This window comes from Podarcis filfolensis (genome assembly GCF_964270895.1).
Source record: "Podarcis filfolensis genome assembly, chromosome: 6".
In the NCBI taxonomy this organism is placed as follows: Eukaryota; Metazoa; Chordata; class Lepidosauria; order Squamata; family Lacertidae; genus Podarcis; species Podarcis filfolensis.
The window spans coordinates 18,044,809-18,059,604 of record NC_139609.1 but is presented as its reverse complement, the minus strand read 5'-3'; the positions used below and the strand labels follow the sequence as shown (position 1 = coordinate 18,059,604).

Sequence of the window (14,796 nt, the reverse complement as noted above, 5' to 3'; positions counted from 1 at the left end):
TCATGCAAATCTATCTCACAGGGTGGTTGGGACAAATTATGAGATAAGAACAGCACACTAAGACGGAAAACAATGGGCATTTGTACTGACTGACAACAAAGACTCACAAGAAAAGTCATTGGTACACAGCCCTACAGGGGGAAGGAATTGCCACATATATGATTAAGCGGCTATTAGCTTGGCAGAGATTTGTTGAGAAAGATAAGAGCTCCAGCTGCTATGTTGTGTGGATGCCATTTTCTCTCAGCTTTGTAGTGGAGCAGGAGGCTCAATTCGGGACACGGGTGGCACTGTGGTGTACACCACTGAGCCTTGGGCTTGCCGATCCGAAGGTCGGCGGTTCAAATCCCCATGGCGGGGTGAGCTCCCATTGTTCGGTCCCTGCTCCTGCCAACCTAGCACTTCAAAAGCACGTCAAAGTAGATAAATAGGTACTGCTCCAGCGGGAAGGTAAACGGCATTTCCATGCACTGCTGTGGTTTCGCCAGAAGCGGCTTAGTCATGCTGGCCACATGACCTGGAAAAACTGTCTGCAGACAAACGTTGGCTCCCTCGGCCAGTAAAGCGAGATGAGCACCGCAACCCCATAGTCGTTCGCAACTGGACTTGACTGTCAAGGGTCCTTTACCTTTATCTTTTAGGAGGCTCAGTTGCTTTCTTGGACAGCAGGAGCAATGGTGTTCTGCGATGGCTTAGTACTTGCAAGTTTTGTCAGCTTGAGGTGTTAGAGGACTGGTCCGACCTTGTATATGATTCTTACGTTGGGTAACCCAATGTCACCTAGTTGGCTCCATGGAAGATCAGAGGCATGCAAACCCAGTTCTCTCCAGCCTAAGTCCAACATATTAACCAGTGCACCAACCTTTGCCAGCTCCCTATTTTCCAACTGTTAGCCGATCCTGATAAACTGAACGCTCCCATGGTGCCTAGCTATGGGAGCTGTTGCAATGAACTCCTCCAGTCCAAAACTAATAGCAATACTGCTGTTCTCTTTATATGATGAAAAGTATTAGGTGGTCTTTTAGGTTGGAGTCCCATAACACCTTATTTATTTAAACACATTTATTGTGGCATAAGCTTTTGTGGACAGTAATATCTGTCATCAGTTGCATGACATGTTATGCCTAGTTGCCAGGTGTATATGGATGGGTGCATTGTGGGGGTGGAGAAAAACAGACAAACATCATGAAGTGCAAAAGAGAAGAAAAAGACACAGGACAACTCAGCGGAAGTTTAAATGTTAAATGTTTAAATGTTTAATGCACAAAGTATAGTGACTATTCCAGTATTATGACATAGTTTTGTGCTGTCCTTTCAATTTAACATTTCTTTGTAGGAGAATTGAACTTTTAGGTAACACAACAGGAGGTATTTATTGGCCAATCTGTATAATGGGAAGAGATTAGAGTCTCGAATAAATGCTCTTGCCAGTTGAGGAGCTAAAGTGATGGGAACTCTCAAAAGAAAAAGTTGTCCCCAAACTGTTGAGACTAAGCTTTTCATCTTGAAAGTTTAGTGAGAGTGTATAGTAGTTTAACGGTGATGACAGAACCTGTACATGTGTGTAGGCACTCCTGTGTATGCAGATGCAAGGACAATCTCTCAAAAAATGGAGGGTCAGAAGGAAATAAAATCCATTTGAGAGCTGGCACTGCATTTCTCCAAGTAGTGTTTTAATGAATGAATCTGCAGCAGCATTAGAGGTTTACTTTGGCAGAATGCTTCCTGTGGGAAGCCCCAGTGTGCCATTCACTTAATGTTTGGAAGTGTTTACCGATTCTTTTCTCTCCCTCTCTCTCATCTTTTTCTCCCACCCACCCCTCTTCCCCATTTGAACAGAAAGAACGAGAGAAGGGCTCCAATCTGGCATTCATGTTTCGGTTGCCCTTTGCTGCTGGTAGAGTTTTTAGTATCAGCATGTTGGACACCCTGCTGTATCAGGTATCGTGAAGGACAGAATTTATTCCTTTTCTGAATTCATACTAGCACCCCAACCCCATACTAACATCATAACTCAGTGGTCTACCCCAACATCGGGATCTGTGACATTGTGCCAGAATGCTAATGCCGTTTCAAAATGTCATGCTGTTCACCCTGAGAAAGCAAAGAGACAACAATAACAAGCAATTTATTGCATGCTGCAAAACATAGAGGAAAAGCTGATACTTCTGGGATGGGATTGATGCTGAGCTGAGAACAGCTAGCTAGCTACCCATCTCAAAAGTTCTTACGCCATTTACAGACCCGGCTGCATTCATACAGCCCATCACATACTAATAATTGTATGTTGTATAGTACATCACCATATACAATACTTTGCAGAGTTTATGCTGAGTGCTAGCCATTATCTAAAAATCCTTGATATTGGGGGGGGGGGGTTGGAAGGGAATGACCGCTCCCCGCTTAAAACAGGGGGCACCCTTTGCGTGGACGCGTGCAGCCCCTAGATCTGGAGCGGCTCCAACAGCATAGGCTTGGCTTTGCCTTCCCTCAGGTGGGATACCTGGAGGTCTCCGCCTACCTCAGTCAGTTGTCCAATCCCACCTGGGGGAAGCGTTGCCAAGGAGACCAGGCCAGGTATGGGAGGGATTACCTGCCCACACAATAGAGGAAGGGAATTGGAGATGTGATGGAACCTAGGATTGCATACTTTGCTATTGTCCCCATTCTTTGAGGGAGCATGGCAAACAATTCAAAAGGTTGCTATGGACAAAGAAAAATGTGTTTCTGCAAACACAGTAGTTGTATAAAGCTCTCAAAAAGTAAGTGCATCATTAGTTGTGAAGCTGGTCTTCCCTCCACAAAGTAAATATCCACTGCAAAAAAAAGCAATATATGTGTTTACCTATTCTGTTTAGGAATGTTGATTGCAGTGGTACTTCTGGTTAAGAACTTAATTTGTTTTGGAGGTCCGATCTTAACCTGAAACCGTTCTTAACCTGAGGTACCACTTTAGCTAATGGGGCCTCCCGCCACTGCCGTGCCACCGGAGCATGATTTCTGTTCTCATCCTGAAGCAAAGTTCTTAACCTGAGGTACTATTTCTGGGTTAGCAGAGTCTGTAACCTTAAGTTAGCAGAGTCTGTAACCTTAACCCGAAGCGTTTGTAACCCGAGGTACCACTGTACTCTGATATATACTAAAGTACTTTTCTTTTTAAAACTTGCAGTCCTTTGTTAAAGATTACATGATATCTATCACAAGACTTCTGCTGGGCTTAGATACTACACCAGGTTCTGGCTTTCTTTGTTCTGTAAGTATTTTTATTTAATCCCATATAATTAAGTTTGTTGATACTTTGGTTGTTTCTTCATTTGTTTTTCATATTGCATTTTCTCCCTAAGAGTAGCTGTCTGATTGCTTTTGGTACAGAAAACAATATTAACAAAAATAGGTGCAAGGCATTCATTTTTGCTTAATGGCAAAGCAGCAAATTGGACTTCTCCCTGTGTTCTCTTCCAAATCTGTTCTCTGAAGCAGATATTGATTTCAGGGGGTGGGGACAACCTCCCACATTGAACAGGTAGAAGTCCTTTCTGCTAACGGGATGACTTCATCGGATACAGTCTCAAGTGCTTTATGAGGCGAAGGGGATTTATAGAAACTGACCCCATACATGAAAAATTGATTCAGCAATTATTTTTATTAATATTCTCCAGATGGTGCAAAGTTATATACAGTTCTGAATTGATTTATCTACAAAGTCTAAAGAGATAGTGTAGCCTAATATGTATGGTGAGCAACTGGGATAAGTCGTTTGTATGCTGCAACAATTGTGTTAATATATCATTTGAGTAAATAAAACGTCTCCAAACAGTCAGGCTCTTTTTGTTGCTGCTGTTGTCTAGATGAAAATCACAGAAGATGATTTGTGGATCAGAACGTACGCCAGGCTCTACCAGAAGCTTTGTTCTTCTACGGGGGATATTCCTATTGGAATCTATAGAACCGAATCTCAGAAACTTGCAACGTCTGAGGTATGGATGGGTTACAGACAAGTTCTGATCAGGAATGTTTCAGAAACATTACTTAAGTAATTTGCAATGAACAGTGACAGAGTGGTTTCACTTAACTTATGTTTTGCTCACCTTTCTTTCATCTCTGATTCACACTTTCTGCTAGAGTTTCAAAACAACAGTGCTGTTTTGAATCTATAAATGTAAAATGTGAGAGGGCATCACACATCTTCAAACATTTTGAAACCTGCACTGGATATAATTCAAACAAATTCAGTTTGCTGTTGCTCCTGACCCCTGTTCACTATTTGTTTAGAGAATTTAGTTCTAAAGCTGGCCCAATATCCCACACATGTATTGTAGTAGTTAAGTTCCCAGTGATCATTTGGGGAGAACAGCAGATTGAAGGTGAGAAACTAGCTATTTTTCATTTTATTATTGCCACTGCATTGTGTCATCATCCAAAGACACACCCCACATTTGTTATGCCATTGGTTGTGCTTCTTCAACTTCTCCATTGCAAGTTTAAAACTCTTTCACATGTGTCACTGCAACCTGAATCAAAGAACTGTCAAAATGCAAGGGGTACAAAGTTCGTTGTAATAAAACCTAGATACAGACCCACATTAAAAGAATCATGAGAATTGCTTCTGGCAAGATCTCTGAAAGACCAATACATATGTTTATGTTTGCCCACCAAAGTGTGTGCCAAGGAAGGATGCAAATTCTGACATAAAGTTACTATAAAACCAGCCCTGATACTTGGAAACAATTTGCTTGATTGCAGATCTTCAGCTTTGTTTCATTCTAGGGATATGTGAAATTCTCCTGGCCAATTTAGTGAAATTCCTCAGATACCGTACCTTTGCCCAAGCTACAACCTTCTGTTTTGCCTCAAATTTAGTTACAGGGAAAATTCAACAACAGCTTTATAGCTTTTAACAAATTCAGCAATCAACACTTACGAGAATTTATTATTTTATAACTGTGTAACCCTGAGGAGTGCGTTAGTAATTTCTGTTGAAATCATAGGCTATGATTTTTGTTGGAATCATAGACCTCTTGTAGCTGGAAGAAATCTCAGTATCATTGCTTCAGTTTTGTGTGCTGAATAATAATTTTGGCCTGGTTCAAACAGAAGGTAAGGTAGTGGAACTATGTAAGAAGAATTAGATCTTATTTGCCTGGAGCACTATCTTATTAGTTGGTAACTTATATTAGTTGTGAATGCTTAAATCTCATTGAGTGGAAAATACTATGGCATTAAAATATGACAGTGTGATATGTGAAAACATGGATCAGGCTCACATTATCCTTATGTAACAGAAACACTTATTTGTATATCAGAATAAAGCTTGACTACCATGGAACTTAATTGAGGAATCTGTTTTCTCAAAACCTTGTGAAAATGTTAAGTAATTCTATACTTCTAAAGCATGAGAAACAGCTTGTAAAGCATAGGTCTATTCATTTAAGTCCATTTTTGTTTAAAAAATTAAGTAGTCCTGCAGTACACCTCTGTTTTTGTTATAATTTACAGTAAAATAAATTTGCACAAATTTTCTGGTATGCAATTGGCATGAATGTATTTCCAACAGCATAACATGTGACTCTGCCATTTATTACATTCTTAGTTATATTCACATTCAGTTATGATGGCCATTAGGCCCATCGTTACTTAGAATCCACAATTTTTCATAATGCGAATTTGTGGAACAGAAATTGAAAGTTGCGGATATGTAGAGTTTTTTTTAGTTTGTTTTTATTTTAAAGAGAGAGAACTTTCTGTGCCTTGAGGAGTCACTAATCAAGTTATAAAACAGGAACACTGCATAAACATTATCTAACACAAAAGAATAGGGATTAAATATTTTGTTGCTTGGGCTAGGGGTGGTGTGAGGCTTGTTCCGGAAAGTTTTGTCACAAAAAAAGCTGGTCCCATTTTGAGCTAGCTGCACCTCTTTCAATCTGGGCCTGACTCAAAATGAAATGCAATTTTCTGTCATGGCTTCCCTGATGTCATTACATTTCTGGGACTTGGTCCAAAGTCGCTTGGCTTAAAATGGAACCATGTGTACATTTTACAGCAAAGGAGACCCCTTGCAGGACATCTGGTGTCAATCTGAGCCCATCCTCAGACAGATGGAGGGAGCAGGTAGGAAAGCAAGGAGTGGCCCATCACTTGGGCTTATCAAGTGTTAATATTGAACTTTTGACAGAAATGCTTGAAAAGCTCAATTGATTTTGGGAGTGGGCAAGAGTGGCTTTGTACATCCCTGACTTGTGCTGGCCAAATGTGTACTGGTGACACCAAACTAGTTTGTTTGCTGCTTTTCTTTAACAGGATAGTCAGATAACAAGGGAAAATGACAAAGAGAAAGTTAGATGGGAAAAGAGCACCTGGAGAGAGATACTGTAAAAATAATAATAATCAACCGTGGTTTCTATTTTGCAGGTTAGGATTAAAGGTGAGTCTCAGCTCTGTAATGGTTGAAGACTAACCATTAATTGACCAATTTCTAATAAATATTTTATTCACTCAATATAACTAAAGTCTTTGTATGAGATCCACAAATCTGGCTTTAGGACTTCATATAATGATGTCCATTGACTTTTTTGCGGGGAGGGTTTGTACATTATATATGTACTTGAGTTACATGGAGTGAATAGAATGTTTTTATATATCTATAACTTACCTTACCAAATAGGATGGTCAAGGGCAACTTGGGAAACAATTCCTTATGTGAGTCCCACATTCATTTGTTCAAACGATTGCAAATTGAAATTGCAAGAATATTTTACACTACACACACAGCTAGCCATGCATTTATTTGTACAATCCCAATATTGTGATCACTACAAATTGTCTGTCTGTATTCATTGTTTGGACACTTGTTTGAATGGTGTTCTGTTTTCTTTCCCCTTCGCCTGACCCCCCTCACTTTGTATCAGTCTCGAGAAATGGCTTCACAAGTAAGTATTTGTCAAATGTTTCCATATGCCCAGTCTTGGCCAGGAACAGCTTACCCTGGGGGAGGGCCTAATCTCCCCATCCAAGACCCCACCAATTTTGTCAGCAGTGACAGAAATATATTAGACACAGTACTGTTGTGTGTGAAGCCCAGTGCCCTATTGTGGCATCTCCTTCCAAGTTATCAGATAAATTATCTGATGAGAGGAGTGGGTTCAATAACACCTCCTCTTCACCTGGTATATATAGGTCAGCTGAGAAGGTGGAGGCCCTGTTTATGTATGTGTGCAAGCATGTGTCATGTGTGTGAGAGTGTGTCTGTGATGTGAGAGTGTGGAACAGCCACTCCCTTTCTGGTGGCCCCCAGAGAGTTGGCCATGGGTGCATGCCAGCCTTGAGCTAAAGAAAGAAAATAGTGAGCTGTTAGATGAAAATCAGAAATCACAGTGAATCAATAGTACTTTTTGTATAGGTAAATTAAACAATTTCTAGCCAAAGATAATACAAATTGTTTGAGGGTCCAATTTAAAGTACTGTTTTTGACCTTTAAAGCCTGTGAACCGCCCTGAGACCTGCAGTTATAGAGCAGTATATAAATTTTATTTATTATTTTTAAGAATTGCTTGGAACCACAAAAACTAAAGGATCACATTCCCCATATGAAACTTTTCAGATCTGGATAATGTCATCTGAGTCCCGTTTCTGTGAGCTACCTCAGATGTAGGTTCAGAGGGTGATAATGAGAGAACAGAGCTTTTCTGTAGTAGCCTCCATTCCTTGTTTATGGAATGCTGTCCCCAGAGTGGCCTGCCAGGCACCAACTTTGTAATCATTTCAGCACCGGGCAAAGATGTTTTGTTTTTCTGGGCATTTGGACAGTCCCTATGCCACTATGTTAAATTGCTGTATTCTTTTGTATTCTTTACTTGCGGGGAAATCGCTTTGGAACTTTTTAGTGGAAAGTGATATACAAATTTAATAAACCGACTTAAGGGGATGTGTTAATACTGCAATCTAGTAATTGCATATAGTCCTGATTGTGTATAATACAGACCACAGGGCATTCCAAAATGAGACATTCTATCTAGTGGTTTTATAGAATTATGAATGTTGTGTGCATTCGTTTCATTTATAATATAAGCCAGTCCTCAGAATTATATCACACTCTGAATGTGACCAGGGAACTCTGTCCCATATATCACCACCTATGGGAAAACGAAAAGCATAGGAATTCATTGAAACCTTATTGCTCTTGTATTATATAGGTTCTCCTATTATGAACACACACCCGATCAGTGATAACAAAATGCCATGCCTGTCATTATATTAATATATCATTGTGAATGTGGAAATTGCGCCAAACTGGCCTATGTTCTTGTACTATTGTAGCTTCCACTCTGTTTTGCCCAGTGCTTACTCATTCTGACCCTCACATGGAATAGTAGATACATGAGCCTAAGGAACATGTGCTCACCAGCTTCTTTGATCTCCTGATGCAGCAAAGGCTTAGAGCCAGGGCAGTTGGGCTGTGCCACTTGGTTGTGGACCTTCAGGGGCCCAACGTAAAACTGAATCTGGTTCTGCAACAGGTTCAGGAATCTGAATAGTCTCCCTCTGATGAACAAACTTCTAGCTTGTTCCATTGTTTCCATTGCCATTTCTCAGACTCTGCTTGCTGTGAACCTATTGCACTTGTATGCTGAATGCAGATGTGTTGTTGGAACAGGCAAAAGTAAAAGTGAGGTGCAAACCCAAATGAATGAATATGCCAAAGTATTTGGGCCTGATAGCCTTGGCGAGATTTAGCCACCACGTTCATGTTCTGCCCTTTATTTTTCTTCTGCATACTCTTTCACCAACACCATGCATTTTGTGCAATATGGCCTTAAGTGATTCCATCCCAACAAAGTTCTTCCTACAATTGTCTAAAGGTTGGTCCAATGAGTTTCGCCAAAGAAATTCATAGCTTTTCTTTTGCATGATTCATATCATGGGTCTACTGTGGCAAATATTGGCTGTATTGAATAGTGGAACTGGAGGCAGGGAAATGAAAGGGAGGGGAGAGTTATTTTTTAAAAAATGATAAATGGGAAAAGCATTTTCAAAAGGATTTAATTTCTTGAATGTTTTGGTGTTGTTGTTTTTAGTCTCAAATTTCCATCAGTGTGGAAGAATGGGAGGACACTAAGGATAATAAAGAACCGTTTAACTGCCGTAGCAACCATCGTAACTCAACATCGAGTGATCAGTCAGACCATCCTTTGCTGCGACGGAAAAGTATGCAGTGGGCTCGGCGGCTGAGCCGAAAAGTGCCAAAGCACTCGGGGAAAACTGCAGAGAAAATCAGTCAGCAAAGAATGAATCTTTACAGAAGGTCAGAAAGGCAGGAACTTGCTGAACTGGTGAAAAACAGAATGAAACATTTGGGACTTTCAACAGCAGGATACGGTAGGACATTCCTCTCTAAAGATAGATGCAACTTTCATTTTATGTAGCAATGCATTGGATGAAAGAAAGTGGCCGCATTCCCTTGCCAAAGGCTCGTCAGTGAACTTTAGAAATAGTGGAATAAGAGGGCAGACCCCCTGATAGATAAATAGCTCTAGAAAGCAGGGAATAGGTATGAATGGACAGTTCTTTCAGTGGAGAGAAATAAGGTCCCTTAAAACTATGTATTGGGCCAGGTGCTACTTCATTTCTTCATCATTTTTCTGGAATTAGTGATAAGCAAAGAAATGGCCAAGTTTCTGGAATACACCAAATTATTCAGGTGAAAACCGAAGCAAAATATGTTTCTTGTGAAGAAAATGAAGATCTGGCGAATATTTCAAATTTGGTAAGGTAAGGGTAAAGGGACCCCTGACCATTAGGTCCAGTCGTGACCGACTCTGGGGTTGCGGCGCTCATCTCACTTTATTGGCCGAGGGAGCCAGAGTACAGGTTCCGGGTCATGTGGCCAGCATGACTAAGCCGCTTCTGGCGAACCAGAGCAGTGCACGGAAACGCCGTTTACCTTCCTGCCAGAGCAGTACCTATTTATCTACTTGCACTTTGATGTGCTTTTGAACTGCTAGGTTGGCAGGAGCAGGGACCAAGCAATGGGAGCTCACCCCGTTTTGGGGATTCGAAACGCTGACCATTGGATCGTCAAGTCCTAGGCTCTGTGGTTTAACCCACAGCGCCACCCGCATTGGTAGCCACTTTCAAATCATTGCTAGGTTTCTGTACAGGGTCATCATTTTTCTTTTAAAAAACAAATAAACATTTTTTTTAACTAAAATGCTTATAAAAGGATCAATGATAATTCGTTAAATATAGCTTTCTCAGTTCATGTAATTATAAGAGCTGGAAGGCACCACAAGAGTAATCTAGTCCAGAGATTCCAAATTGGTGGTTTGCAGACCCCCCCATGTGGTCTGTGGCACTATTCATATAACAAAATCTACCACAGAAATAGAAAAAAAATCAAAAGTAGGGGGCCCATGGCCTGGCTTTTGAAAAACAGGAGGTCCACAGTACTTAGCTAATTGGGAACCACTGATCTAGTTGAACCCCCTGCAATGCAGAAATCTTGTGCCCAATGACCCTGAGATTAAGAGTCTTGTGTTCTACCGACTTTCAGAAGCTATCATGCTTTCATAAATAGTATAATAGAGTAATATTCAACCATTTCAGAACAGGACCAACCTTTTGTTCCTCCGTGAAATACAACGTGGGACATACTTTCATTGATGATCAAATATTTTATACAGTAGTACCTCGGGTTAGGGATGTGGGTGGCGCTGTGGGTTAAACCACAGAGCCTAGGACTTGCTGATCAGAAGGTCGGCAGTTCAAATCCCTGTGATGGGGTGAGCTCCAGTTGCTTGGTCCCTGCCCCTGCCCACCTAGCAGTTTGAAAGCACACCAAAGTGCAAGTAGATCAATAGGTACCGCTCCGGTGGGAAGGTAAACGGCATTTCCGTGCGCTGCTGTGGTTCTCCAGAAGCGGCTTAGTCATGCTGGCCACATGACCCGGAACCAGCTCCCTCTGCCAATAAAGCGAGATGAGCAACGCAACCCCAGAGTCGGTCACGACTGGACCTAATGGTCAGGGGTCCCTTTACTTTTACCTTTAACTTTACCTCGGGTTAAGAACTTAATTCGTTCTGGAGGTCCGTTCTTAACCTGAAACTGTTCTTAACCTGAGGTACCACTTTAGCTAATGGGGCCTCCCGCTGCTGCTGCTGCTGCTGCTGCAGCTGCGCCACTGTCGTGCAATTTCTGTTCTCATCCTGAAGCAAAGTTCTTAACCCGAGGTACTATTTTTGGGTTAGCAGAGTCTGTAACCTGAAGCGACTGTAACCCGAGGTACCACTGTATTTCTCTTTCACTTTCTGCTTCCCCTACCACCTCATCTATTCCTTATCTTTTCAATAAAATAAAGTGGCGGTTTTGGTATGTCTGCTTTGACCCATTATAGGCCTAAGTATGACCTTCATGTCTGAGTCATTTGAAGTACAAGCCACACATGCTTTATTATTCTCTCTCCCTCCCTCTCTTTATCCTATAGATGAAATGAATGATCATCAAAACACTCTTTCTTATATTCTGATCAATCCTTCTCCAGACACACGACTTGAACTGAACGATGTTGTGTAAGTTGAAGTCATAAAACATAAGAATTCACTTCTAATTTGCACTTTCATGCAGCAGAGAACATTTATTTCTAAAGCTTAGCTGGGAATTCTCTTTTTTTTTTTTAACATTCCCAGCTTGAAATTGGAGGATTAAGCAGAGTGAAATATTTTGGCGTCCACACACTTATCACAACTGCTTCCAGTTTGCATAATCCTGATATTTCAAGCAATAGCACCCAGCGCTGCATGTCATTTATCTTGTCTATTTACTCATGGAATTGTCATGAAGCCAAATTGGAGTGAAGGGAGGAAACAATGCTTCCTCAACAAGCCATCTTGGTTTGTTGAAATAAATTGTGGCAGGTATGCATGATACATTGATATCAGTTGTGCTCTTACTAGCTATGATAGGGAATCATTGTGAATTCAGTTGGGAGTTTTCTTGTTAAATCTAATGGCAACTGTATGTCTATATTTTTGTAGATATTTGATCCGCCCAGATCCATTGTCATATGTTCCAAACACTTCATCCAGCCGGAAAAACAGCTTCTGCAATGCCGTTGCTCAGGACACCAGGGAAGAAACACAGCTTTGACGCTTCACAGAGATCATTGATGAAAAGACATTTTTATACAAATAGCTGTTTTGAAATTTAGTGAAAATAAGATGATGGATTTATTATATCCAAGCCTTTAGGCATAATGGTCAGCTAACACACACCGGGCAACTACTTTACCATAACCACGGGAATGATTAGGAAAAGCTGGGTCTGGTTTCAAAAAAACTAATCTGTCTTGGAGATAAAAATAACAAAGAGAGACTAAAATCAAACAAGTGTGCCCAGAGTGTTGCTCAGTGAAAGGAGGATTTTAATGGGGAATCTAAATGGATTATTTTTTCAAAGAGATATTAGAAATTAATATATTCTTTTCTTATCCTGGTTTTCGTCAGCCGCTGTGGGGAAGTGGCTCAGTTCTCAACCATGCTGTGTACAGCATTCGTTGTTATTTCTTTGTCCCACAACCATAAACTTCTGGTTGTTGCAGTTAAATTAAAAATCAAAGGAAGTTTCAGGCAAGTCCTAACATCTTAAAACTGGAATTCAAAGCGAATGTTCTGAAAATTCACTGCTTGGTGACAATAACCCAGTATGCATTTCCGCTGTCTTTAAGTTCGTCGCGTTTCATATCTCTCCTATAGCCTTTTTCAACCAATTTAAATTCCTGGCTAATTGAAAACATTGTTTGTTTAGATTTGTAGCCCTCAGCATTTAAAGACTCAGGGCAAATGTAGCATCACAAACAAAAATGCAGCAATCAATCTCTGTACTAGAGACTCGCAGTCTAAAGGAGAGTGGTGTAGCAAACAGCTCAGCATTGTTCCCTGAGTTTGGAACCCAGCAACCTGGTAACCACAGTCCTGCTTGCTGTCAATGTACGAAGATGTAGAAGTTCAGAAGATTTTATCAGACTCAGGCAGAAAATTAAGCTATTTTGTACACTGGATTTGGGGGGAGGGTTTTTGTGAAGCGTCTGTCATGAAGAGGGACGTGCAGAATGCTTGGGGGTACCTGCTACTATAGCACTGCTGAAGTTAAATAAATGGCTTGTTCAGTTCCTTGGTCACCATTTAAGGACAGGATCTTGTGCACTGTTTGAAAAAGCAAGATGTATGGAAGATAGCCTATAAAATGTTCGGACAACAAGTAGCTCAAGTTCCACAGGCTTGTAATCTTTCTACGAAAACGTTTCTGCCGGACAGCTTAGCACCATGCTGCTACTGTATGGAGAAGGATTTGTCCACAAGACAGTCATTCTGTAAGAAAACGAGAGAACAGTTTTTTCGCTGGAGAAGGAGCTTTGAAAGCCGGAAGAGACCTACAGATTTTTGGGGTGGGTGGGTTGTTTTTAGTTTTTACAGATTTTCAGTTGCCTGCCCCTAGTCTAAGCCAGTAGTTAGACTATAATTTTGCTGGAGTCGTGTTCTGCAGCGTAGTTAATCTAATAATTCATCCAGCCCTAATCCTATCTAAGGCAGGCCAAAAACCAGTTGGATAACTTTGATGTTGTTCTTGACTGAGATTTATCCACATCTATGGCCTGATTCATTCATTATTGCTACTGTACGGGAGCTGCTTCTGTGTCACGCCAGTTAATGTCTTTTGGTGTGGACAACTTCAGATGCACATGTTGAAGGAACATGAGGTTGTGTCAGTTTCTCATATTTTTTCAGTCTTAAATTTAGTTCTCCACATTTGTGATTATTTATTATTTTAAAAGAGCCACCATGAAAATTCATCAGTGTTTTGATGCGAATCTCTCCTAATATACACAGGTTTGTATGCAACTTTGCCTGTTATATAAATTTTTGCAAAGCAATTTCCCCAGATAAAGTGCATTTTGTATGTTATTTTCACTAATATATGCATTTTTAGGCATACTCTAGTATATGCATTTTTGTACACGTTACTTGGATGGAGAAACTGCGTGGCAAAATTTGGGGAGATATGAATTCAAAGGATGACTGTGTGTCAGCTTGTGTACTGTTTCAGAAAATGCAAATTAGGCAGATTCATCCTTAAATGCAAGCTGAAATGAATTTCTTCCCCATCCCTAAGTATAAGTAGGGATGTTTATATATTTTTTACTAAAATAACAGGAGTACATACATATTACTACACAAAGAACTGTTGGGACATGACAAATGGAGTAGGTTAGGGACAACGTCGCCTGTTGTTTGAAGTCCTTATTAGTGTTACATGTATAGGTTATGTTTTCTATATTGTTTGAAAGAACTGTTACAAGTTTGTGTGTACAAATCAAATGACGCCAAAACTGCTCAACAAAACTATCCGTGCATGTGACGGTAGCCTACTGCATACGACAGCATTTTAAATGGTTGTAATATTTGTTGTAGGAAACCAGCTATTGTCCCAGCCATATGCACTAACAGTTTCTTTATTTCTCTTTCTTCCATGTGTCAACTATGTGAATTAATAAAAGCCATTTTCTTATGCAGTGTCACAGTGGTAGCAACTTCTCTCACAACTCCCCCCTGTGTAGCTATGCTATCTGAAGCTCAAGTGCCCATTTCCATGTGTATAGATACAGCATGTTGCAGGGCGGAGGTCAGTGTCATGTTTTTCCAATTGTTGAATCTGTGCAAAAACTCCAGCTCGCCAGATGGAACAATACCCTCTCCATCTTCTCCTGACACCCTGAGTAAATTTCATAGGGTATGGGAAAAGAGG

At 40.6% G+C, this 14,796-nt stretch overlaps 1 protein-coding gene across 10 annotated transcripts in view; it reads left to right on the top strand.

Annotated features, from left to right (window-relative positions):
* The window catches only part of KCNT2 (potassium sodium-activated channel subfamily T member 2), a 217,809-nt gene extending 203,250 nt beyond the window's left edge, over positions 1-14,559 (top strand). For 6 of the 10 annotated variants that reach the window (XM_083620255.1, XM_083620250.1, XM_083620247.1 and 3 more), the window contains 7 exons: positions 1,840-1,941; positions 3,170-3,253; positions 3,849-3,977; positions 6,909-6,929; positions 9,075-9,375; positions 11,480-11,564; positions 12,030-14,559. In XM_083620255.1, the coding sequence (XP_083476381.1) occupies positions 1,840-1,941; positions 3,170-3,253; positions 3,849-3,977; positions 6,909-6,929; positions 9,075-9,375; positions 11,480-11,564; positions 12,030-12,141 (834 nt within the window). In that variant the 3' untranslated portion in view covers positions 12,142-14,559. The remainder of the gene's footprint in view (positions 1-1,839; positions 1,942-3,169; positions 3,254-3,848; positions 3,978-6,908; positions 6,930-9,074; positions 9,376-11,479; positions 11,565-12,029) is intronic. The other 4 variants (XM_083620256.1, XM_083620252.1, XM_083620253.1 and 1 more) reach the window with 1 other exon arrangement.
* Positions 14,560-14,796: the final 237 nt, after the last annotated feature.